The 25230-nt window shown below is 55.7% G+C and overlaps 1 protein-coding gene across 1 annotated transcript; it reads left to right on the top strand.

The window, feature by feature from the left end:
• Positions 1–1367: 1367 nt before the first annotated feature.
• On the top strand, positions 1368–24260 carry LOC144737192 (hemicentin-2-like). Its single transcript, XM_078619913.1, has 17 exons — positions 1368–2701; positions 5034–5227; positions 5780–5930; positions 6725–7012; positions 7981–8268; positions 9350–9637; positions 10498–10785; positions 11916–12203; positions 13472–13759; positions 15635–15934; positions 16706–16972; positions 18159–18524; positions 18836–19006; positions 19295–19322; positions 20059–20165; positions 22627–22685; positions 23806–24260. Exons 1-17 carry the CDS (start codon positions 2629–2631, stop codon positions 24178–24180), a joined length of 3819 nt encoding a protein of 1272 aa, XP_078476039.1. The 5' UTR covers positions 1368–2628; the 3' UTR covers positions 24181–24260.
• Positions 24261–25230: the final 970 nt, after the last annotated feature.

Below are 25230 nucleotides of genomic sequence, written 5' to 3'. Positions count from 1 at the left end.
CACGGACCCCTGAAGAACCACACACACACACGGACCCCCTGAAGAACCACACACTCACACACGGACCCCCTGAAGAACCACACATACACACGGACCCCCTGAAGAACCACACACACACACACGGACCCCTGAAGAACCACACACACACACGGACCCCCTGAAGAACCACACGCTCACACGGACCCCTGAAGAACCACACACACACACGGACCCCCTGAAGAACCACACACACACACGGACCCCTGAAGAACCACACACACACACGGACCCCTGAAGAACCACACACACACACGGACCCTTGAAGAACCACACACACACACACACGGACCCCCTGAAGAACCACACACTCACACACGGACCCCTGAAGAACCACACACACACACGGACCCCTGAAGAACCACACTCACACACGGACTCCCTGAAGAACCACACACTCACACGGACCCCCTGAAGAACCACACACACACACGGACCCCAATCCAAGGCGTGAAACTCAGGATCTCAGCAGTAATGTCTCAGTATAATAAAAGTTTTTTGGGTTACATTTTGGGTGAGATTAATGTGGTTAAACCCGCCACCACCGACACAGCCAATGAGTAAAGGCTGCCAGGTAAATAAAACGCGCCAATTAGTCGGGCTGTGGCGGGTTTAACAACGCATTTATATATTACACGATCTCACCCCCCCCCATCTCTATTCTGGAGTCAGTAGTCAGGGCAGAGCAGCGCCGCTGCCAATCCACTGCTGGGCGAGGCCCCATCCCCACCTCGTAGTTTGCTGAATTTAGAAGAAAACGTTTTATTATTTAAAAACCCCCTCCACTGTGGACGTGTTTGTCTCCAGGATGAACGCCGCTGAGGCGTGCGTCGAGGGCGAGCACGTGACGGCTGGGGGCACGTGACGGCCGGGGGGCACGTGACGGCGAGGGGGGCGCGAGGCTGAGTGGGAGGCGATGCAAACCTCAGAACGGGAGGGACCGGTCGGTCCTGCACACGTGGAGCCGCACGCGAAGCCGAGGTTCACCCGAGATCCACCCGATGTTCACCCGAGGTTCACCCGAGGTTCTCCCCAAGTTAACCCGAGGCTCGCCCGGCGCACGCCTGCAGAAGCGAGTGGAGACGCGGCAGGCGACGAGTCCGCTGAGTTGGGGACGGGGGGAGGGGGCGGTGGGGGGGGGCACGGGGAGGGGGCGGTGGGGGGGGGCACGAGGAGGAGGCGGGGAAGGCAGTTGATGTGGCCTCCCACCTGTTCCGTCTGTACGGGATAGCGCGTTGCCCCTTCTCACGAGTGCGGTTTCGCCCACGCGTATAAACGCGTGCTAGTTACAATCATAAATACATAGAATTGGCTGGCCATGTTAATGCTGTATGTAGAGGACCGCAGAGCTTTGGCAAGTGGAGGCGCCGTCGTATCGCCTGGCTGCTGCATTCCAGCTGCTCTGTGGTTGCTCGGCGATTGAGACGGAATTTGCATGAACGACGATGTCGCTTCCAAAAATAGATAAATAAGTACCCACGATGGAACACAAACACCCGGCTTGAATTACACATGCATGCAGTAACACCGTGGCACACACACAATGGCACCCACTGAATTAGAAAAGCATAAAGCGACATTGCGAGAGGAGCAATGCACGCGTTAGAGAACACGCGCAGCTCAGAGACATCATTCTGAGCGCCTATGAAGGCCGCCATTGAGGTACACGAGGGGGTGGGTGGCCAGAACCACGCCCGACCGCCTTTGTCTCCCCAGTGGCGATGTTTACACACCACACCAGGCACTCATTTGAGGCTGAGTCGACCTAGGGGAGGCCCAGGAGCGGTTCATATAATCGCCACTTTAATTGACCGTGAGCCGTGATCGAACTCGGGCCGCCGGGTGCGTAGCGCAGCTCGCTAACCGCTGCGCCACCTCTCCACACACACACACACCGACCCTCACACACAGACACGCGCACACACCGCTCCACACACACACACCGACCCTCACACACAGACACGCGCACACACCGCTCCACACACACACACACCGACCCTCACAGACACGCGCACACACCGCTCCACACACACACCGCTCCACACACACACACCGACCCTCACACACACACACCGCTCTAAACACACACCGCTCCACACACAAACACACCGCTCCACACACACACACACCGACCCTCACACACAGACACGCGCACACACCGCCCATGCCCTTCGTGACGAGCTGTGCGTGGGCCGCCTGAATACGTGAAGAGTGTCACAGTCAGTGTCCTCCTCCTGCTCGCTCGACTCCTCACACATTCTCTGCGCGAGATCAGCAATTGCTCTCCCCGAGACACGCATCTTACGTCCGTCAATCTGACATCTTATCTCCCTGAGTCTCACAACTTCTCTCCCCGTGTCTCACATCTTCTCTCACTGGGTCTCACATCTTATCTCCCTGAGTCTCACAACTTCTCTCCCCGTGTCTCACATCTTCTCTCACTGGGTCTCACATCTTATCTCCCTGAGTCTCACAACTTCTCTCCCCGTGTCTCACATCTTCTCTCACTGGGTCTCACATCTTATATCCCTGGGTCTCGCATCTTCTCAGCTCCGAGTCTCAAGTCGGCTAGAGGCGGCGTGGCGGCAGGAGATGAGGTCGCGACTCGCCTCGTGCCTCCTCCTCCTCCTCGGCGGCGGCGTCTTCACGACGCTCTCCTGGCGAGGTGAGACGAGACCTCGCTGCCCTGCACGAGTCCTCTCGCACGAGATCGTCTCCCTTTCAGTTCGTTTTGCGTTGCCCTGTGAGCCAATAAGCCCTTGGACTCGGTGTGTCATCAACACAAACAACAACGCCGGCGCTTCTCCTACAAACGCAACAAGTCACAGTAAAATAGATAAATGCTAATAAACAATAACAGATAAGAGACATAAACAAATAGCTAACAAATGGTAATCGCAATATGTCATACTTGCCCCTACAGTCTGTTAAGGCTATACGGGGGATCTTTGTCTTTATCTTTGTCTATCATACGGTGGGGAGTGTTAGTACAGCGATTGTGCTACGAGCCCGATGACCCGAGTTCGATTCCCGCTCACGGCCAACACCAGTGACGAATATCTGGACCGCTCCTGGGTAGCTGGCGAGATGTGTGAACATCGTCACTCGGGAGACAAATGCGTCCGGGCGTGGGGCTGGCCACCCACCCCCATGTATGCTGCTCCGGCCTTTATAATTGCTCGCTAACAACGCTCGACCCAAGTCTGTTAATGCTATAAGGGGGATATGTGCCAATCAGCTGATGATGCAGGATGTAATCCCCAGTGAGATTGTCCTCAAGTTTCATCTCAAAAGCCAAAATCATTTGGGGCAAAATTTGTGCACGCGACGCGGCAACTCAATGTGATGGGCTCTGCAGGGCTCCGGCTAAACAAATAGGACGTTTAGAGTGGCACGACAACCCCGGCCCCCGGTCGCAGGCTGGTCGTGAGTCGTCACGATTCCTCGGGCGCCGGGCTCGCCAACCTGCGGCTCGGAGCCGCGTGCGACTCTTTAGGGACTGCAGTGGCGGCTCTTGAGAGTCGAGAAAAATGTCTCTTCTTGTTATTTTTGTTGCCAACCCCTGGCCATGGGAGTCCAGTTCACCATGGGAGTCCAGTTCACCATGAGAGTCCAGTTTACCATGGGAGTCCAGTTCACCATGGGAGTCCAGTTCACCATGGGAGTCCAGTTCACCATGGGAGTCCAGTTCACCATGGGAGTCCAGTTTACCATGGGAGTCCAGTTCACCATGGGAGTCCAGTTCACCATGGGAGTCCAGTTCACCATGGGAGTCCAGTTTACCATGGGAGTCCAGTTCACCATGAGAGTCCAGTTTACCATGGGAGTCCAGTTCACATCGGAGTCCAGTTCACCATGGGAGTCCAGTTCACCATGGGAGTCGAGTTCACCATGGGAGTCCAGTTTACCATGGGAGTCCAGTTCACATGGGAGTCCAGTTCACCATGGGAGTCCAGTTCACCATGGGAGTCCAGTTCACCATGGGAGTCCAGTTCACCATGGGAGTCCAGTTCACCATGGGAGTCCAGTTTACCATGGGAGTCCAGTTCACCATGAGAGTCCAGTTTACCATAGGAGTCCAGATCACATGGGAGTTCAGTTCACCATGGGAGTCCAGTTCACCATGGGAGTCGAGTTCACCATGGGAGTCCAGTTTACCATGGGAGTCCAGTTCACATGGGAGTCCAGTTCACCATGGGAGTCCAGTTCACCATGGGAGTCCAGTTCACCATGAGAGTCCAGTTTACCATGGGAGTCCAGTTCACCATGGGAGTCCAGTTTACCATGGGAGTCCAGTTCACCATGGGAGTCTAGTTCACCATGGGAGTCCAGTTCACCATGGGAGTCCAGTTCACCATGGGAGTCTAGTTCACCATGGGAGTCCAGTTCACCATGGGAGTCCAGTTCACCATGGGAGTCCAGTTCACCATGGTAGTCCAGTTCACCATGGGAGTCCAGTTCACCATGGGAGTCCAGTTCACCATGGGAGTCTAGTTCACCATGGGAGTCCAGTTCACCATGGGAGTCCAGTTCACCATGGGAGTCCAGTTTACCATGGGAGTCCAGTTCACCATGGGAGTCCAGTTCACCATGGGAGTCCAGTTCACCATGGGAGTCTAGTTCACCATGGGAGTCCAGTTCACCATGGGAGTCCAGTTCACATGGGAGTCCAGTTCACCATGGGAGTCCAGTTCACCATGGGAGTCCTGTTCACCATGGGAGTCCAGTTCACCATGGGAGTCATGTTCACCATGGGAGTCCAGTTCACCATGGGAGTCCAGTTCACCATGGGAGTCCAGTTCACCATGAGAGTCCTGTTCACCATGGGCAGGGGTCGGCAATCTGCGGCTCCCTATCCGCATGCGGCTCATGAAGGACTGCTCCGTGACATTATTTATTGAGGACCACCGCCGTCTCGTATTCACCACAGAGCATCGCGGCTCTTGAAATATCGCTCTCTTGTCTCCTGCCCCCGTCCCCTCCCCCTGCTCTCGCAGCTGCCGCGGATGTCAGCAGAGCGACGCGACTGGAATGGGTCCGACAGGGCGCGGGCAGCGACGCGCTGCTGCGGGCGGGCACCAGGGACGAGGACCTGGCCGGCGTGACGCAGTTCGAGTGGCAGAGTCTGTCACCGCCAGACGCGTACACGATCGTCGCGAGCTGGGAGCCCACAAGGCCGGACGATGCCGAGGTGAGGACTGCACTTTTAATCGCCCTGGTGGGTGGCAAATGGCAAACCATTCAGCAACATCGTCAATACGATAATAGCAAATCACGCAATTGTCCAGGAAAGCCATTGTGAGCGCAATTGTTCTTTGTCAGGAAGGTTTCGCATTGATACCAGTTTGAACCGGTTTGATATCTTTTCTGCAGTTATTTTTGGTCTGATCTGGACAAGCTTGGGAGCTTTCGTACAGGATTCGTAGGCAACCAAAATTCGATTCCCACTCACGGCCTACACCGATAACGATTATGTGGTGCTGGCCACCCACCCCCTCGTGTGCCGTGCCAGTCTTCATATGTGCTCGCTAAAAGCACTTGCCCCAACAATCTATTAAGGTAATAGCGGGGATCTTTGTCTTTTACAGGATCACTAACCAGCCTGCACCAATGCTTCTGTTGCGATGGCATTTTATCATCGTACATCAATCCGAGTTATCCACTCGTGCGTCGTATTAATCAGATTCCTCCAGTACAAATAAATATTCTGACTCAGCTAATTGTTTCTCTGCTCACGTTGCAGCTGTCCCAGATGTTTGGAGGCCGCGCAAAACCCTTCGCGAATGGATCGCTTCAAATCAGGGCCCTGCAGCAGAGCGACAGTGGGGCGTTCAACGTGGCTGTGAAGAGGGGGATGAAAGTAACCAATACCAACATCAACTTGACCGTCTACGGTGAGTCCAATGTCACCTTCGTATACTTTTGGTGCCGAATCATTCTTCACCAACATCTTCAGCAGCAGCAGCCCGTGATAGTCGGTGGTGGTGGCGGTGATGGTGGTGGTGGTGGCGGTGATGGTGGTGGCGGTGGTGGTGGTGGCAGTGGTGGCGGTGGTGGTGGTGGTGGTGGCAGTGGTGGCGGCGGTGGTGGCGGTGGTGGTGGCGGTGATGGTGGTGGTGGCGGTGGTGGTGGTGGCTGTAGCGCGCGTGCCTGCTGCACCCCAACAGACTGTGGAGGCAGCAGCAGCAGCGAGGGTTGGGCGTCGATGAGGAGCAGTACCTCACGTGAACTCCACCTGTTCGTCTGTATGGGATCGAGTGTTGCCCCCTCGCACGCATGGGTTTAGTCCGGGTGCTCCGGGTTCCTCCCACTTGTATAAAACACTCGTTGACTGAAAACACGTCAATAGTGAAGATATATTATTTGGTGATGCTGCGACAGTGGTACACACGCACAAATAACAAAAACGGTCCATTGCCCAAACCATCGTCTATTTTTCAAGGCCACACACACTTCAGAATCAGAATATTTTTTTCTACCAGAAGAATCTGATGAGCTATAAATATTTTTTCCACATATTTCCAGTCCGGGCGGGTACACACACGCGTGCGTTGTTGTCAATGACACGGAACCGTGCCGAGTGGTTTTTGTTCACTTCGCTTGAGCATCACTGCCAATGCAGCAGCAGCAGCACTGAAAATAACGTCGTGATGTGCGATCTGCTCGTCCTGCCGCTCCCTCTCGCAAGGCCCTCTCGCGGCGTCGGTGAACGTCAGCAAACCGGGGCCTCTCAAAGCCAACAGCGACAACGTGAGCCTCGCTTGCGAGGCCAATTCCACGGACGGCGTTACATTCGCGTGGCGGAGGAATGGAGTGGAGCTGACCCGACGGGACCCGCTGGGCTACTCGCTGTCGGAGGACGGCCGCCTCCTCACCGTCACCCCGGTGCTGCCGGGAGATGACCACTCGCTCACCTGCAGCGCCTCCAACCCGTTCTTCAGCTCGCAGAGCCCAGCCGCGGACATTGACGTGCACGGTACGGAGGCTGTGTGGGAGCCTCGCCGTTTGCCATTATCGGTCGCGAATTCTCATGGAACACGCGCACAAATCTGATGTCCTCTATTGCTGCTCTCAGCTGGATTCTGGAAGCTGCCCCAACCCTGCCCCTACTGAACCAACCCCTACTTCTAGTGAGCCAGCCCCTACCCCTACTTACCCAGCCCTCAATTTCACACCCCTACCACAAGTCACACTGGTCCCATCCGTGTCCAGGGGGAAGAGCCTATACAGAAGGAGGCGGGGCCTAACATATCAAAATGGGCGGGTCCTCAAAAGGAAAGGTGCAGAGCCAAAAGAGGAAGAGGCGGGGCTTCATCAGGAAGTGGCATAAAGAAGATTGCGGTGGGGCCTGTAGAGGTTGAACTTCGCTGTTGATTCAGCATCACATCAAATAGGTGCGGCAGCAGCAGCAGGCAGCAGCAGGCAGCAGCAGGCAGCAGCAGGCAGCAGCAGGCAGCAGCAGGCAGCAGCAGGCAGCAGCAGGCAGCAGCAGGCAGCAGCAGGCAGCAGCAGGCAGCAGCAGGCAGCAGCAGGCAGCAGCAGGCAGCAGCAGCCTGACTTTTGTGCCATAGAAGCTGCCAGTGGCCAACTTGTTGAACTTAAAAGGACGTTTCTAAGCGCACGAGAATAAAATACAAAGAGGGGAAACGTCTTCAGAAACGTCACCTGTTATAGTCTTTGCTTTTAAGACCACACAGTGTTGTTGACAAACGTGTTGTTTATTTTTTGTTCATTGTGCTTGTGCACCACTGCCAACGCAGCTGTCCGTATGTATGTTGCACTTCTCTGGCACCGTACGTAGCCAACCGTGCAGATGCGTTCAGACGCTATATAGTAAAGCCACGTCGTGTTGTAAGGCGCTGGCATCGTCACTTGGTGGGGCGCCACGGGGTCATCCCTTTGAACTTGTCCTGCCCCCCCCCTCCCCCCTTCCCCCGCACGGAGGCCCCCTCGAGGTGTCGGTGGACGTCAGCTGGCCGGGGCCCCTCAAGGCGGACAGCGACCACGTGACCCTCGCGTGCGTCGCCAACGCCACGAGGGGAGTGGCGGTGGCGTGGCTGAGGAGCGGCAAGCTGCTCGACTCCTCGGACTCGTCGCGCGCGTCGCTCTCGCGGGACCAGGCGAGGCTCAGCCTGGCGCCGGTCACCGCGGGTGACAACGGCACCATCACGTGCCACGCGTCCAACGCATTCTACAACGCGTCCAGTCAAGCGGCGCTGCTTGACGTGCACGGTGAGGAGGAGCCCCCTTCCAGTCGCCACACCACTGCCCGTCCCATTCTACTCTTGTATGTACGTTGAACTTCTTTCACACCATACTAGCCATGTTGTATGTATGTTGTATGTGTATATGTACGTTGGAACTTGTTTCGCATCGTACGGAGCCAACGGTGCTAATCGGAGGTATGGGGGGAAGGACAACACGAAACACGAAAAGCAGTTTTAATTCAATTATGTTTTCGATCTCGATTTAAAAGTGGCATAGCTGCAGTCACCATGACCGGCATGGCCTGGGCCATCTAAGGTGAGTCCAATGCCAATGTCACCTTCGTAGAATTTCGGTGCCCAAATCATTCGTCGCCAGAATCATCTTCAGCAGCAGCAGCAGCAGCCCGTGATAGCCGGGTGGCGGTGGCGGCTTTAGCGCGCGTGGCTGCTGTACCCCACAAGTGCTGTGGAGGCAGCAGCAGCAGCAGTGAGGGTTGGTGGAGCACGGCACAGATGCTGTGAAACTCCCTTTCGCGTGGGCGTTGAGGAGGTGGCGTCACCCTGGCTCGCCAGAGGGCAGCACAGAAACGTGTGGACTCGTCTCCATTTGTCCCAACTCCCTTCACACGGGCGTCGATGAGGAGCAGTACCCCACGGTACACCAAAGACGTGGACTCCACCTGTTGCTGCTGTATGGGATAGCGTGTTGCCCCCTCGCACTCGTGGGTTTTGTCCGGGTGCTCCGAGTTCCTCCCACTTGTAAAAACACTCGTCAATTGGTGATGCTGCATTGACAGCGGTACACAAATAACAAAAAAGGACCATTCCCCAAACCATCTTCTATTATATATTTTCCTTTCAAGGCCACACACATCAGAATTAGAATCTTTATTTCTACCAGAGGATTCCAATGAGCCATACAACTCTTGTCCGCAAACTTCGAGTCAGGGCGGGTACACACACGCGTGCGGTGTTGTCATTGACACGGAACCGTGCCGAGTGGGTTTGTTCACTTCGCTTGAGCACCACTGCCATTGCAGCAGCGGCAACACCGAAAATAACGTCGCGATGTGCGATCTGCTCGTCCTGCCGCTCCCTCTTGCAAGGCCCTCTCGCGGCGTCGGTGAACGTCAGCAAACCGGGGCCTCTCAAAGCCAACAGCGACAACGTGAGCCTCGCGTGCGAGGCCAATTCCACGGACGGCGTTACATTCACGTGGCGGAGGAACGGAGTGGAGCTGACCCGGCGGGACCCGCTGGGCTACTCGCTGTCGGAGGACGGCCGCCTCCTCACCGTCACCCCGGTGCTGCCGGGAGACGACCACTCGCTCACCTGCAGCGCCTCCAACCCGTTCTTCAGCGCGCGGAGCCCAGCCGCGGACATCGACGTGCACGGTACGGAGGCTGCGTGGGAGCCTCGCCGTTCGCCATTATCGTTCGCGAATTCTCACGTTGTTGTTTGTATCGCGCGCACAAATCTGTTGTTATTTATTGCTGCTCTCAGAGAGGTTCTGGAAGCTTCTCCAAACCCTACCCCGACTGACCCAGCCCCTCCCCCTGACCAGGCCCTGGCACACTGGCCCCCACCACCCCCGCCTTTCACACCCCACCACGCCCCACGCCGGCCCCACCCACTATCCGGGGGGAGGGGCTCTACAGAAAGAGGCGGGGCCTAAAATATGGGCGGTGTCTAAAATGTGGGCGGGGCCTAAAAAGGAAAGGAGCGAAAGAGGAAGAGGCATAAAGAAGATTGCGGTGGGGCCTACACAAGTTGAACTTCCCAGTGGATTTAGCCGATAAAAGCACAACATCAAATAGGTGCAGCAGCAGCAGCAGCAGCAGGCAACAGCCTGGCTTTAGTGCCGCAGAAGCTACCAGGGCCCAACTCTTTGAACGTAAAAGGATGTTCCGAAGTGCAGGAGAATAAAATATGAAGATGTAAAAATAATTCAGAAACGTCACTTGTTATATTATCTTCCCTTTTAAGACTAGCCTTGTTGACAAATGTGTTTTGCAAAACTGCCAATGCAGCTGTCCGTATGTACGCTGAACTTCTCTGGCACCGTACGTAGCCAACCGTACTAATCGGTGGTGCGGCAGTACCGGCGGCATCGCCAGATAATTTGTATGTGTTCTGTCGCTATATCGTAAAGCCACGTCGTGTTGTAAGGTGCTGGCATCACTGGATGGGGCACCACGGGGTCATCCCTTTGAACTTGTCCTGCCCCCCCCTCCGCCCCTTCCCGTGCACGGAGGCCCCCTCGAGGTGTCGGTGAACGTCAGCTGGCCGGGGCCCCTCAAGGCGGACAGCGACCACGTGACCCTCGCGTGCGTCGCCAACGCCACGAGGGGAGTGGCGGTGGCGTGGCTGAGGAGCGGCAAGCTGCTCGACTCCTCGGACTCGCCGCGCGCGTCGCTCTCGCGGGACCAGGCGAGGCTCACCCTGGCGCCGGTCACCGCGGGTGACAACGGCACCATCACGTGCCACGCGTCCAACGCATTCTACAACGCGTCCAGTCAAGCGGCGCTGCTTGACGTGCACGGTGAGGAGGAGCCCCCTTCCACACACCACTGCACGTCCCGTTCTACTCTTGTGTGTACGTTGAACTTCTTTCACACCGTACGTAGTCATGTTGTATGTATGTGTGTATGATGCACTTCTTTCGCATCATACGTAGCCAAACTTGCTACTCGGAGGTGCGGGAAGGACAGCACTAAACACGAAAAGCAGTTTAAAGAAATTAATTTTTCAATTTCAAAAAGGCATCGCTCTACTAATCATTACCAGCATCACCTTGACCGTCTATGGTGAGTCCAATGCCAATGTCACCTTCGTAAACTCTTGGTGCCAAATCATTCATCACAAACATCATCAGCAGCAGCCCATGATAGCCGGGTGGTGGTGACGAGATGTTAAGTACCTCGCCTGGTCTACAGGAGGTCGTGGGTTCAATGCTGACCCACACGCCTGCTGCTGTGTATTTAGAGTTTGCAAGTTCTCCCCGTGGCTGCGTGCATTTCTCTCTGGGTTCTCTGGTTTCTCCCTCCACATTTAAAAACATGTGCTTCGAGTATTTGGCTGCTATAAATTTCCCACGATAAACCACTTTATTCGGCTGTCATTTGTGGCCAGGTCACTTCTGAAAAACAGCTATATAGAGCTAGTAGGCCTTACCTCGTAAAATAAAATAGTAGTTAAAACGCTGCAATAGTTTTCATGGTAAAATAATTGTGTGGAAATAATTTTTCGATGCACACACTTTTATTTGCACTCAAAAGTAGAAAGTACATTATTTTGACGCCAGAATTAGTCAAATTTGATGTGCTGAATAAAAGTGGGTGGTTTTCTTTCGATATGTTGAATTTGCTTCGTGCAAGCTACCCACTTTCATTCAGCACGTAACAATTGATTTATTTTGGGGTCAAAATAATTTATTTTCTACTTTTAGTTTTTTTACAAAAAAAAAGTATTCCTTGTGCTTGTGCGCCACTGGCAATGCAGCTGTACGCATGTAAGTTGCACTTCTCTCGCACCGTACGTAGCCAACCGTGCTAATTTGGAGTCGCGGGAGAGTACCGGCGTCGTCGTCAGATAATTTGGATGCGTTTGGTTGCTCTACAATTATACGTAATAAAGCCACGTCCTGCCCCCCCCCCCTTCCCCTGCACGGAGGCCCCCTCGAGGTGTCGGTGGACGTCAGCTGGCCGGGGCCGCTCAAGGCGGACAGCGACCACGTGACCCTCGCGTGCGTCGCCAACGCCACGAGGGGAGTGGCGGTGGCGTGGCTGAGGAGCGGCAAGCTGCTCGACTCCTCGGACTCGTCGCGCGCGTCGCTCTCGCGGGACCAGGCGAGGCTCAGCCTGGCGCCGGTCACCGCGGGTGACAACGGCACCATCACGTGCCACGCGTCCAACGCATTCTACAACGTGTCCAGTCAAGCCGCGCTGCTTGACGTGCACGGTGAGGAGGAGGAGGCCCCTTCTAGCCGGCAAATCACTGTCCGTCCCGTTCTACTCTTGTGTGTCGAACTTCTTTCACACCGAACGTAGCCATGTTGTATGAACTTCTTTGGCACCGTATGTAACGCTGTATATATGAACGTATATACGTTAAACTCTCACACCATACGTAGCCAAACATACTAATCAGATGTGCGGGAGTCAGCAGCCTTGCCGTATTATTCAGACGCGTTCAGTTGTTATATCATAGAGCTAGAGGCCGACCGAAACTGAATTTCTGGTTTCGGCCGAAACTGAAAGAGCCTAGTCTCACATGGTGTTGGACCAGATGACGCCAAAAGGCTCTAAGAAAAGCTGTCTCGGGTGTGGACCAATCAATTTCAAGGACAGTGCATACATTATCAGAGTTGTGTTATTTGTTTGCATTCCGACCGCAGGTATTGTGGTCAATGCAAACATGACTCCTCGTAAAAAAAGGTGTCAGTTTGTTGCCAGCTAAAAGGGTAAAAAAATCAATTATCATATTTTGCTACTGGCAAAGGAGGTTGCAATGGTGATTGTTAACTTTTTGACTTCAGCCGAAACAGAAACGATGCCGAAAGAGGCCATTTGCCAACTTTCGGCGCCGAAACCGAAACCGAATTTCTGTCGGCCTCTAATTGGCAGACTTTGAATCTCGGTATCAACACTCGTATAGACTGAAGCGAACGCAACACATAAGCCAAGGCGGGCAGGCGGCTGGGAACAGACAACAGAGGCACTTTGTTGTCGTCCCGCCAAAGAGGCTCCACCCACGGATGGAGATGCAGGCTGCCGTCTGTTGACCGGTCGTATCTACATTAGCAGACCATGGTTGCGGCTGTAACCTCGCTCCCAAGCTGATGCTGCTGCTGACGTTTGTTTGCAGCCATTCGCAAAGAATTGCCTAGTGCCGACTGACCGGCCGATAGGCAGAGTGATAGACGTAGCACTAGCGTTATATTCTAAAAATAGATCTTCGGTTGACGAATGACGACCGAAAGTCAATATCAGTTTCGGCCGAAACCGAAACCAGACCGGAAGTTACAAATTGACTTTCGGCTGAAACCGAAAGTTTGCCCAAGAGGCCATTTGCCAACTTTCGGTGCCGAAAACGAAACCGAATTTCGGCCGGCCTCTAAATAGAGCCACGTCATGTTGTAAGACGCTGGTGTCGTCACTTGGCGGGGCACCACGGGGTCATTCTCTTTAACTTGTCCTGCCCCTCCTCCCCCCTTCCCGTGCACGGAGGCCCCCTCGAGGTGTCGGTGGACGTCAGCTGGCCGGGGCCCCTCAAGGCGGACAGCGACAACGTGACCCTCGCGTGCGTCGCCAACGCCACGAGGGGAGTGGCGGTGGCGTGGCTAAGGAGCGGCAAGCTGCTCGACTCCTCGGACTCGTCGCGCGCGTCGCTCTCGCGGGACCAGGCGAGGCTCACCCTGGCGCCAGTCACCGCGGGTGACAACGGCACCATCACGTGCCACGCGTCCAACGCATTCTACAACGCGTCCAGTCAAGCGGCGCTGCTTGACGTGCACGGTGAGGAGGAGCAGCCCCCTTCCAGTAGCCACACCACTGCCCGTCCCGTTCTACTCTTGTGTGTACGTTGAACTTCTTTCACACCGTACGTAGTCATGTTGTATGTACGTGTGTGTGTTGAACGTCTTTCGCATAATACTTACCCAACCGTGCTAATCGGAGGTACAGAGGGAAGGACAACGCTTAAAGCAGTTTTAAAGAAATTAGTTTTTCAATCTCGATTTGAAAGTGGCATAGCTGCAGTATGCTTCTGAATGTCAGAAGGAAGACCGTTCAAAATGGCTGCAGCACATCCGAAAGCGCCGCGCGATGCGGTGACCATCTTTGTTCAACGGTTATACAAAAGCTGCTGTACGTGATGGCAGTGACAACAATGAATTCGAAAACTCGATGCCAGTGTCGAGATCATCTTCTGGCTGCGACAAGATGGCTTCCGCGGAGAGAGCGCTCGTGTTGTTTTGATATTCCTCCATTGAAGGAGTGCAGACTCCGGTGGGTTTTCCGTACGGTCCATAGTTTGGGTTACCATGGCCGCAGTTGTCCTCTGCTGTGTATAGACCATAAGATGCTGGAAGCAAAAGGGATCTCGGAGGTAGTTCTGTGACATCCATTTCTGGAGGCCGCGTCCTGAGTGGACCGGAATGTCACTTGAAGAAGGGCTCTCAGAGCTAGCTCTGCTATATCTGCTTCCGTTTTCTCACAACACACAGAGAGAGGCCTGCGCTTCCCTGTCTAACCGGCTCGCCCCACGCCGCTCTTCCCATGATCGGAAGCAGGGGAGAGGTCAGCTAATAAAGACGAATTGATGAGTCTAGAGGCGATGAGTGAATACTCTGCATTGTGCTTTGCCCTCCTATTGAGGATCGAGTGACTCCACCACCGAGGGACACCAGAGAGATGTGGAATGGCAACTCTTTATTTTAAAGTCTTCTGAGGATTCGTGTATCGAATTATGACCAGATGCACACCAATCGACCCCACGTTACACAACACCTCGTTACTCAATCGCTGTGTTGATGGGATTGAGTGCAAGTGTTAATATTCTGCACCCACGCCCGAGTTACTTTATTAAATGATTAAACTCGTCTTTAATTATCAAAATCTGAACTGTGAATATATTTACTATCATTAAACAATCTGCAGCTAATTAACATTACTTAATCCCTATACGTTGATTTATATGAGAATAATAAAAGCAGTAGTTTTTAAGCAGTAAAAGCTATATTTTAACGGAGCTGTCAATCTGTGTGACCTGTACAGTGTCCACCCTCATCTGAATGCGCGATCTAACCCGAAAACCTCCATTATGGTGGGCGTGGCCTACTGTGCAGTCACGTGAGTCTCTGGGTCCAATCCATGGGCATCGTTATCTCCATTCACAATTCTGTGTGATTCATTACATTGAGCCCATCGTGCCGGATACATTCGAAGATTTTCCGAATGGATTCTTCACCTCGTGGCAACGTGTTACAGGCGCCGCTCGCCGCTGGCCACAATTGCCCCAAAAGGTGCGTGAAGGCAACGACGTCTTTGTCGTGTCGCCTGATGGCCAGTGACTGTTGTTAGTACTCGGCTTGTTTACCGTGCTCGCTTAGAAGCTACCGCGGGGACCTCTATCTTTGCGTTGGTGTGCGTGCGTGTGTGCGCGTGTGTCAACACCAATGACAATTATCTAAACCGCTCCTGGGCCTCCCCTAGGTGTGTAAACATCCTCACTGGGAAGACAAAGGCGGCCGGGCGTGGTGTTGGCCACCCCACCCGCTCGTGGGCCGTGCGGGCCTTCGTAAGTGAAGTGCTCGCTAACGGCACCCCCCCCCCCCCCCAACAGTCTGTTCCAGGCTATACGGGAAATCTTTGTGTTTTTGTGCAACACAGAGGCGGTCTCCAAGCCCACGTTCATGCTGACCCCGGCCACAGCAGTGGAAGGGAAGGACACCGTCGGGGGCCGGTGCGGTTGCAAGAGCGCCGGCAACGGCGGCTGTGGCGGTGGTGGCGCCGGCCCGGCTCCGCGGGTCTCCTGGCTCCGCGGCGGCCGCGAGTTCAGCCCCGGCGAGCGCCGCGGCAGCGAGATGACGATGGGGCCGGTGCGCCGGGAGGACCGGGGCAGCTACGGCTGCCGCATCAGCAACGCCGTGAGCGTGGAGAGCAGCGACCCACAGGCGCTCGTCGTCATCTGTGAGCGCCGGCGTGGCGGCTGCAACCACCAAGAGACCCATAGCGACTCGTGGAGACCCAAATAAACTCATAGAGACCTACAGAGACCCATAGAGACCCAAAAAAACCCTCAGAGACCTATAGAGACCCATACAAACTCATATGGATACATTAAAGACAACCACATTGGTGCAATTGTTGGCTATGTAACCCAAACGACGGACCACACAGTGAACCCGCTGTGGTCTGCGCCCCTTCAACGGAGGAGGAGGAACAGCGGACATGACACGAAATCTCTTTCTGCTGAAGCCCTCTCTCTCTCTCGTCGTGAGGGCAGCAGCAGTAGCAGCAGGACCTCGACATTGGCATCGAGCTCCTGCACATAGTGCTGCTGCTGCTGCCATCATGCGCGAGAATAGAATTACATGTTGTGACTGCAGCTGTATGTATGTTGAACATCTTTCGCACCGTACGTAACCAACGGTACTTATCAGAGGTGTGATTATTTTCCCTTCACGTGGCCTCCAGTGTTCACGACAAACGCCATCGTCAACCCGACCACCGGGTACTCATTTGAGGCTGAGTTGACCTAGAGGAGGCCCCATGACCGGTTCAGATAATCGCTATCACTTGTGTTGGCCGTGAGCGGGAATCGAACTGCGGTCACTGGGTTCGTGACGCAGCACGCTAATCGCTGCCCCACCACTCCCACCACACACACGTGCGCGGTGCTCTGGGCACGGAACGTGTTTCCCACTGTATCAATGGGGTGGTTTGCTTTGTTCCCCCCAGGGCTGTATTTGCTCCCAGGCAAACCCGTGGCCACCACCGCCTTGAATCACGAGGGGAACTTGAGCTGCACGGCCAACGCGTCTCCGACCCCCAAGTTCTCGTGGTTCAGGGACGGCACGCCGGTGGGCCCCGCCAAGGAGGCCTCCGACGGGACGCTCTGCACCTCCACGCTGCTCGTAGCGGGCGGCACGGACTCGCTCCTGGGCGAGTACACGTGCGTGGCCACCAACGAGGTCGGCTCGCGGAACCGGACGATCGTCGTCACAGGCGAGACGGGGGACTGGGAGGCTCGCTTGCGCTCGGGGTTGGAGAACGTTTTCTTGTTTCGCGTGCCAGTGTGAAGCGATTACTAAGCTGTTCGGTCGCCCCTGTGGAGGCTTCGTGATTCGTGGTCTGCGAATCGTACTGCAAGGGCTCCATGCTGGCTCGGCTCGCGTGCGGTGCCAGTGGAAAACCACCCGTACTGTGCCAGCCCTTCGCTGGCTCGACTCGCATGCGGTGCCAGTGGAAAACCACCCGTACCGTGCCAGCCCTGCACTGGCTCGGCCCACATGCGGTGCCAGTGGAAAACCACCCATACCGTGCCAGCCCTGCACTGACTCGGCCCACATGCGGTGCCAGTGGAAAACCACCCGTACCGTGCCAGCCCTTCGCTGGCTCGACTCGCGTGCGGTGCCAGGGGAAAACCACCCGTACCGTGCCAGCCCAGCACTGGCTCGAGTCGTGTGCGGTGCCAGGGCCATTAGGTCCACGTTCCAGTGGGCACCACCCTCCGATCTGGAACGACCGGTACACATCGAAACTTAGCGTAAGCCTTCCGTAATACAGGTTTTTTTGGGTTAGATCGTGTAAATATAAATGTGTCATTAAACGCCATCATCCGACACAGCCAACTAGTAAGAGTTGTCACGTAAACAGAACATGCCAATTCGTCACTAGTACAGCACACCTCCGTGTTGGAGAGCCAAGCCACAACATTTACAATCTGAGTACGACATTTCGCCAGCAATTACAACCAGCTTCATCAGGCGACAGGCAGATTTGTGGAGAAGTCCTCCTGTTTCGTTCCTTAAATAGAGGCGTCGATGTGATGACAACTCTTGTGCACTCTTCTTGTGGGAAGTGGGGGCGGGATTAATGAGTCAGCGTACATGATGCATGCACATTATGCGGGCCCATTTATCTTGTAGTTCCTGTCCATCGTGTGGACTAAAATAGCCATACCAACGATAATACCTATTGAAGCGCATTTAAACAATGTCTTATTGGATGATTCGCTTCCAAGTAGCACTAAGTCTGTAGCTATTCGAACGGTTAAAATTATTTTTATTTCTCTCAATTTCGATAGATTCTCTAATTAGTCTTGGCCAGGAGTAAATAGTTTTTGCACAGAGCTTCAACATCATCGAAATCACTTGAGTGACCCATCCGCCCCAACCCTCTCCTCACGCAGACGCCAAGCTGTCCTCGTTCACCGTCTTCCTGGATGCCCACAAGCGCTGGGCGCTGCTCAGGTGGACGCTCAAGAGGTGGGGGTGCGACGACAACGGCGGCGGCGACTGGGGGGCCCTGACCGCGGTCGTCGTTCAACGGAACGCTTCGTCCGCCCCGCTGGGCCGAGCCCCGCTGGGCCGAGCCCCGCTGGGCCGAGCCCCGCTGGGCCGAGCGGCGCCCGCCGCGTGGACGCTGGTGGCGCGCGTACCGCCCGCCGCCCAGGGGACGCACAACGACTCGCAGCTGGCGGGGGCCACGGCGCCCGCCTACCGGCTGCTCCTGGAGTTCGGAGACGTGACGCAGGAGGAGGAATCGGCCATCGCCGGTGAGGAACGAAGGTCGGGGTGGCGGCGATGCTCGCGGCTCACCGCTCGCGTTCGATTCCCAACTCGGGAGCCGTTCCGCGTGGAGTTTGTGTCTTCCCTCCCCCCCCCCCGCCAGTTTTACATACAGTGTATGCTTCCAGCCCTGTGGATGTGGCGATGCTTGGTGGGCCACACAAACGTTGGGGGGGGAGGGTGCAGAGTCTCTCCATGGGGCAAACAACAACTAAAGCTACGAATGAAATGACGTAACGAGCGGGGCTGTCCCGGACTGGGCCACAGCGGTAACTCTGTGGCGTGGCGGCCTCCTCAGGGCTCAGGGTCACGTGCCTCGACCCAGAGGGTGCAGACTGCGCCGCCCACTCGACACCCCCACGCGACAAGGTGGCCGAGACCGGCATGGTGGTCGGCTCGGTCCTGGCCGTCAGCCTCGTCGTCATCGGCCTCCTCGCCATCGTCTGCTTCAGGAAGCGCAAGCTGCCAGGTACAAGCGCGCACCGCTCCGCACGCACGACAGCGACAATCACCACCTGTCCGGGTTCGTGCACCGGCTTGACCCGGGGTTTGACACCGGGAATTGACCCGGACGATCCAGGAATCGGCGTTTGTGTTTCGGTGGCAGGAATTGATTTGTGCCGAGACCTGCTACTGGCAATTGCTGGGATGAAACTTCGTGACGGTTTTATTCAGCTAAACAGAAGACAGACACACACACACATATACCTGCTTGCACGCCCCGCCGTTCTGAGCCATGTTTGTGTGTGTTTTGCAGGACAATTTGATGCAAAGGCAGCTGCAAGGTAAGACTCGTGTCAGTGAAGTTCCGTTAATGTGGCGTTAGAACATCGGGATGTTGCTGCATTGCTCTGTGCTGTCCACAACTGGACATCTGTGAAATAGCGCTTCATAGCTCATCGGATTCCTCCAGATTCTGACGACGCCTGCTACTCCTCTCCTCTGCACGGTGGTGGTCGCCTATCCAAACGCTATCCAGGCTCAAACCTGCTTAGCTTCCGAGAACTGCCGAGATCGGGCACGTTGGGAGTCACTTTTGTCATAGGCATAGATTAGTTACCACGTGCATTGCAAATTGCAAAGAGTTTCTGTTTTTAAAGAGGCCTATTTGTAAAGCTGCGACAGTGATGGTGTCATTGATAGCAGCGCCACTGGACTTGAAATCCAGATGTCGACGGTTGTGGGGAGTGGTGGCGCAGTGGTTAGTGCACCGCGCTCCGAATCCGGCGACCCGAGTTCGATTCCCGCTCAAGGCCAACACCGGTGACAATTATTTGAACCGGTCTTGGGCCTCCCCGAGGTCGACTCAGCCTCAAATGAGTACCTGGTGCGTGGATAAAAAAAACATCACCACGGGGGAGACAAAGGCACCCGGGCGTGGTGCTGGCCCCCCACCCCCTCGCGTGCTGTACCGGCCTTCATAGGTGCTACTCGCTAGCAGCACTTGCCGCAACAGTCTGTGAAGGCTACACGGGGGAGGGGAGGATCTTTGTCTTTGTTGTGTCGACCGTGTTCTTGCAGACGCCCACATGTCTACGCAGGCGATGTGGTTCCTAAGCAGACGTCACCAACAACAACAGAATGCGACATCCTCTCCGCCCTGCCCCCCAACACCGCTCCACATGACAGTGAGACCCCCCCCCCCCTTTCTCTGCACAGGTGTCTTGTTCCCTGCCTTACATAGACCTAGGGGAGGCCCAGGACCAGTTCAGATAATCGTCACCGCCGGTGTTGGCCGTGAGCGGGAATCGAACCCGGGTCGCCAGGTTCATAGCGCAGCGTAGCGCTAAGCGCAGCGTAGCGCTAACCGCTACACCACCGCACGCACAGTGACACGCACAGTGACAAAGATAAAGATCCCCCGTATAGCCTTAACAGACTGTAGGGGCAAGTGCTGTTAGCGAGCACCTATGAAGGCCGGAACGGTACACGAGGGGGTGGGTGGCCAGCGCCACGCCCGACCGCCTTTGTCTCCCCAGTGGCGATGTTTACACACCGCACCAGGTACTCATTTAAGGCTGAGTCGACCTAGGGGAGGCCCAGGACCGGTTCAGATAATCGTCACTGGTGTTAGCCGTGAGCGGGAATCGAACTCGGGTCGCCGGGTTCATAGCGCAGCGCGCTAACCGCTACACCACCACGCACAGTGACACGCACAGTGGCACGCACAGTGACACGCACAGTGACACGCACAGTGACATACAAAGGCGTTGGTGCCCAGCGGCTGCTGCTTCTTCTGGCTGCTGATGTCGAGGCAGCGCACCAACTACAAATGAGCCCTGCAGGCGGTGAAGCCAGACCACCTCGTCAGGAGCAGCGGAGTTGTATCGCTGCGATGTCTCCTTCGTATTTGTGGATCGGGGCATTGCGTCGTGATACGTTCTACGGCAGGGCTGGGGAACGTCCGGCCCGCAGGCCGTACGAGGCCCACTAAATCATTTGTTGTGCCCTGCCCAGGCAACCGCAGGCGGGACTCGAAATTCAATCAATCTCGGAGCAAACCTGGAAAAGCAGTTGCGAGTAGCAGCAACATCATCATTACCAACTAACATCACACGCCTCGCCAAAGCGAAGCAGTTCCAGCCATCACATTAGTTAATTTTATGTTTGACCAAATATAACGGGCTAATTTTAAAGTTGATGATGTTGTATGGCCCGCGAATGATGTTATAGATATCCAAATGGCCCTTGGCAGAAAAAATCTTCCCCGCCCCTGGTCTACGGTCTGTTATAGATAACCACAGTCGCACTCTACTGGAGATTTTCTATTTATTTCCCACGTGTGCACCAGGTATCCGCATCTGTCATGGTGTGTACAGATGCCACGGTGGCTCGGAGATGTGAATTACCTCACCTGGTATACAGGAGGTCCTGGGTTCGATCCCGACCCTGACGCCTGCTGCTATATATTGGAGTTTGTGTGTCTCTCGCTCCCTGGTCTCCAGGCCCTCCTGATTCCCTCCACCTTGAGAAACACGCGTCTCGAGTGTTTGTCTGCCGCTGTCCATTTCCCCGTGGTGCAGAGCCACTTCGTGGAGGTGTCATTTGTGATGGCCAAGTCGCTTCTGACAAAGAGTTACGCAGCAGCAGCAGCAGCTTAGTGAGGCCTCACACCTGGTCAAATAGAAGCATTGCTTAGTTCTTTGTTTAAGATGCCGTTTCGGGGTGGGCCATGAGCTCCGTGGAAGATCAAAACCAGCCACTGCGTGAGCGCCCCCTCGTGGTTGTATTAGAGAACAAAACTAAATCTTTTATATTCTTTGGGTCTTTCCGTAAAGCCACGTCGACAGAATAACACAAAATATCGACGTTTCGATCGCAACATAAGCGGTCGTCTTCAGGACAAGTCAAGATTTAAAACGTTTATATTTCACCAGTGAAGGCCTCACCGAGCTACGTAGCGACCCTGCGCCATCACAAATGATTGCTCGACAAAGCGGCTTAGCAGCAGCATCATCATCATCGTGCGGAGATTCATAGCAGCCAAATACTCTAGACGCACGAATACTCTAAATGTGGAGGGGGGGAAAAACTGGAGGACCCGGAGAAAAATCCACGCGACCACGGGGAGAGAGAGAGACACCGCAAACTCCAAATACACAGCAGCAGCAGCAGGCGTCAGGGTTGGGATCGAATTCACGACCTCCTGCATACCAGGCGAGGTTGTTAACATCTCCTAGCCACCGAGAACTTAGCATTCACTTCCCGTGTTGACCAGGGCCGATCTACAACACCGCGCCTGCTTGCTTTTACTGCCAGTTAGGAGCGGCCAGTAATCAAATATTTACGTGATGTTATGTGCTTACCCTAACTTGCCCAGGACACTCTCGATAGAGTCTCAAGACTTGTATAGAGGAGGCTCCTGCCAGGTTGGGGGGCGATGTTTATGCTGTGTGTGTGATCCCAATTGAGTTGAAACACGTGAGACAGAGGCGGCTTGAAGGGATCGGATGGGTAGTTCTGTGATGTCCACTTCCGTGGGACTTTGTCGCACGCGAAACGCGACGCACTGCTCTGGGAGCACTTCTACATTTAATTGAAACAACACAATAATGTCGTTTTGTCTCTAATGCACGTCCCGTTTTGCAGGTGACGGCGGCGGTGATGAAGTCGTAGTAGCCAACGTGATCGACAGAAGGGACGGCTTGGTAAGACAACGAGAGCGTGCGTGTGGTGGTCACCACGCTCCCTCCACTCCTTGTTTGACGTTGACGGAAGGTCCGAGGCCACGTCAGCTCGATGAGCCTGCTCCGATGATAACCCCATGTTTGATTCCCGCCCACGGCCAATACCAGCGACGATTATCTGAACCCGTCTTGGGCCTCTCCCCTACGTTGACTCAGCCTCAGATGGGGTACCTGGCGCGATGCGTAAACACGGCCGCTGGGGAGACAAAGGCGGCCGCGCGTGGTGCTGGCCCCCTCGTGTGCCGCAGTGCCGGCCTTCATCGGCGCTGCTACTCGCTGACAGCACTTGCCCTGACGGTCTGTCAAGGGCTGTGGGGGCGGGAAGTCTTTGGGAGAGAGAGAGAGCGAGGTGGCGCGCCACGGTTTGACGGCGTGCGGAGGGTTGGGACCCCGTCGCGTCGGCCCCACGACACGCGTGGGGGACCACGTGGGTCAGAGACACACCCACGTGGGTCAGAGGGGCACCCACGTGGGTCAGAACGACACCCACGTGGGTCAGAGGGGCACCCACGTGGGTCAGAGGGACACCCACGTGGGTCAGAGGGACACCCACGTGGGTCAGAGGGACACCCACGTGGGTCAGAGGGACACCACGTGGGTCAGAACGACACCCACGTGGGTCAGAGGGACACCCACGTGGGTCAGAGAGACACCCACGTGGGTCAGAACGACACCCACGTGGGTCAGAGGGACACCCACGTGGGTCAGAGAGACACCCACGTGGGTCAGAACGACACCGACGTGGGACAGAGGGACACCCACGTGTGACAGACGGGCACCACCGCCGTTTTGTGACGTCAGTGGTCCGAGCATTGAGGGGGGGGGAGTGGGGCTCGGGCAGCAGAGAGGGACGGCCGATGGCCGATGGTCGAGGTGAACGAGCGGAGCGGCAGCCAGGGGAGTGGAATGCGTGAGAGAGGACGGCCTGCGAGGTTCCTGTGGTGCGTGCGACGTCTTCACTGTTACATCGCACGATCGTGAGATGTGGTGGTGGCCGTTTGAGGAGGCTTCATCCAGCAATGGATTGCTCCTGGCTGATGATGATGATGGTGGTGGTTGTACCTGGGCTGGTACTTGACAGGCCGAGCTGTGGGAGGAGGAGGAGGAGGAGATGGTGAGGGAGAACGGTCACTACGTGAGCTATGACACGTGCCGGAGCAGCGTCCCTCAACAACAACAGCCTCCCTCGCAACTCCACGAGCCCGGCCACCACGACGAGCTCGAGGTGATGGAGACCAATCACGACTTGAGCCACATCGTGGAGAACAACAACAGCCTCCCACAACAACAACCTCCCTCAACAACAACAACCTCCATCAACAACAACAACAACCTCCCACAACAACAACAACCTCCCTTGTCAGGCGACAGCCAGAGTTGTGGAGACATCCTGCCTGTTTCAAGCACGCAGTGTCACCTGGTCATGGCCAAGCACGCCGCAAATGCTGAAATGTGACCTGCAAGTCACTTGATTGAGATCACACAACAACAGCAGCAGCAGGATCAGCAGCAGCAGGAGCAGCAGCAGTAGGAGCAGCAGCAGCAGTAGCAGCAGCAGCAGCACCCCAACCCTGACAACTCGGCAGGACCCGGCTACAACAGTGCGGTGTCTCTGTCCCGATGTTCAAACTTCTTTCGCACCCTGCGGAAGACGCTGGAGGCTTTGCTGGGTAGCAAGCAACAATAACAATACGGACCATTGTTAGGTGAACGTGTCAAGCAAAGGTACAATTGTGGCGTTGTGCGTGGACCGGTCCATTTGTAGTGGTGGTATTGACGTGCGCCGACTGTGACAGTGATGGATCACGGGGCGGCGCGGGGTGCGGGGTTGGGCACGCGTTGTGGGCGTGGTGTGGACGCGCGCGCCGGGAGTGACAGATGACGGGGCGGCGCGGCGTGGGTGGTGAGGCACGATGAGATGTGGGAAAAGAGGATCGTAGCCAGCGCCCGGCGATTGGTCGAATAAGTGGGTGCTCGCAGCGACGTCCGCAGGTGGGGTATAAAGGGGGACGCGCGAGAGCACTCGGGGAGAGTTACCCAGTTGAAGACCCGAAGACGGAGCTGAAGACCTAGTGCCCGAGACCCCTAGTCCCGCCGTCCTTGTGGGGACCGGGGCCCTGTGTGGCTCGGAGGCGAGGCTGTGGGACCCGGGGTCCGACGCCCCCGTGGGTCGGGCTGGGGACCCACAGTCGAGACGGATACCCCGGGCAGGGAGTGTCCCGAGTAGCTCAGTGGCGTTAGTCGCCGAGTAGCTAAGTGGATGTTGGTCATCCGAGTAGCTCAGTGGCGTTAGTCGCCGAGTAGCTAAGTGGATGTTGGTCATCCGAGTAGCTCAGTGGCGTTAGTCGCCGAGTAGCTAAGTGGGTGTTTGTCACCCGAGATACTAAGTGGATGTTGGTCATCCGAGTAGCTCAGTGGGCGTTAGTCGCCAAGTAGCTAAGTGAGTGGTTGTCACCCGAGATACTAAGTGGGTGTTTGTCACCCGAGATACGAAGTAGGTGTTAGT

The sequence above is a fragment of the Lampetra planeri genome, chromosome 65, assembly GCF_965212315.1.
Source record: "Lampetra planeri chromosome 65, kcLamPlan1.2.h2, whole genome shotgun sequence".
In the NCBI taxonomy this organism is placed as follows: Eukaryota; Metazoa; Chordata; class Hyperoartia; order Petromyzontiformes; family Petromyzontidae; genus Lampetra; species Lampetra planeri.
This window is presented reverse-complemented; position numbering and strand designations above follow the sequence as displayed.

What these genes read in the sequence shown, in the direction of transcription:
- LOC144737192 (XM_078619913.1), top strand. Translation starts at nt 2,629, where the DNA reads ATGAGGTCGCGACTCGCCTCGTGCCTCCTCCTCCTCCTCGGCGGCGGC. An exon ending in CGCGGACATCGACGTGCACG is followed by an intron (nt 9,638 to 10,497) that starts GTACGGAGGCTG and finishes CCGTGCACGGAG; the next exon opens with GCCCCCTCGAGGTGTCGGTG. An exon ending in GATGCAAAGGCAGCTGCAAG is followed by an intron (nt 19,323 to 20,058) that starts GTAAGACTCGTG and finishes GTGTTCTTGCAG; the next exon opens with ACGCCCACATGTCTACGCAG.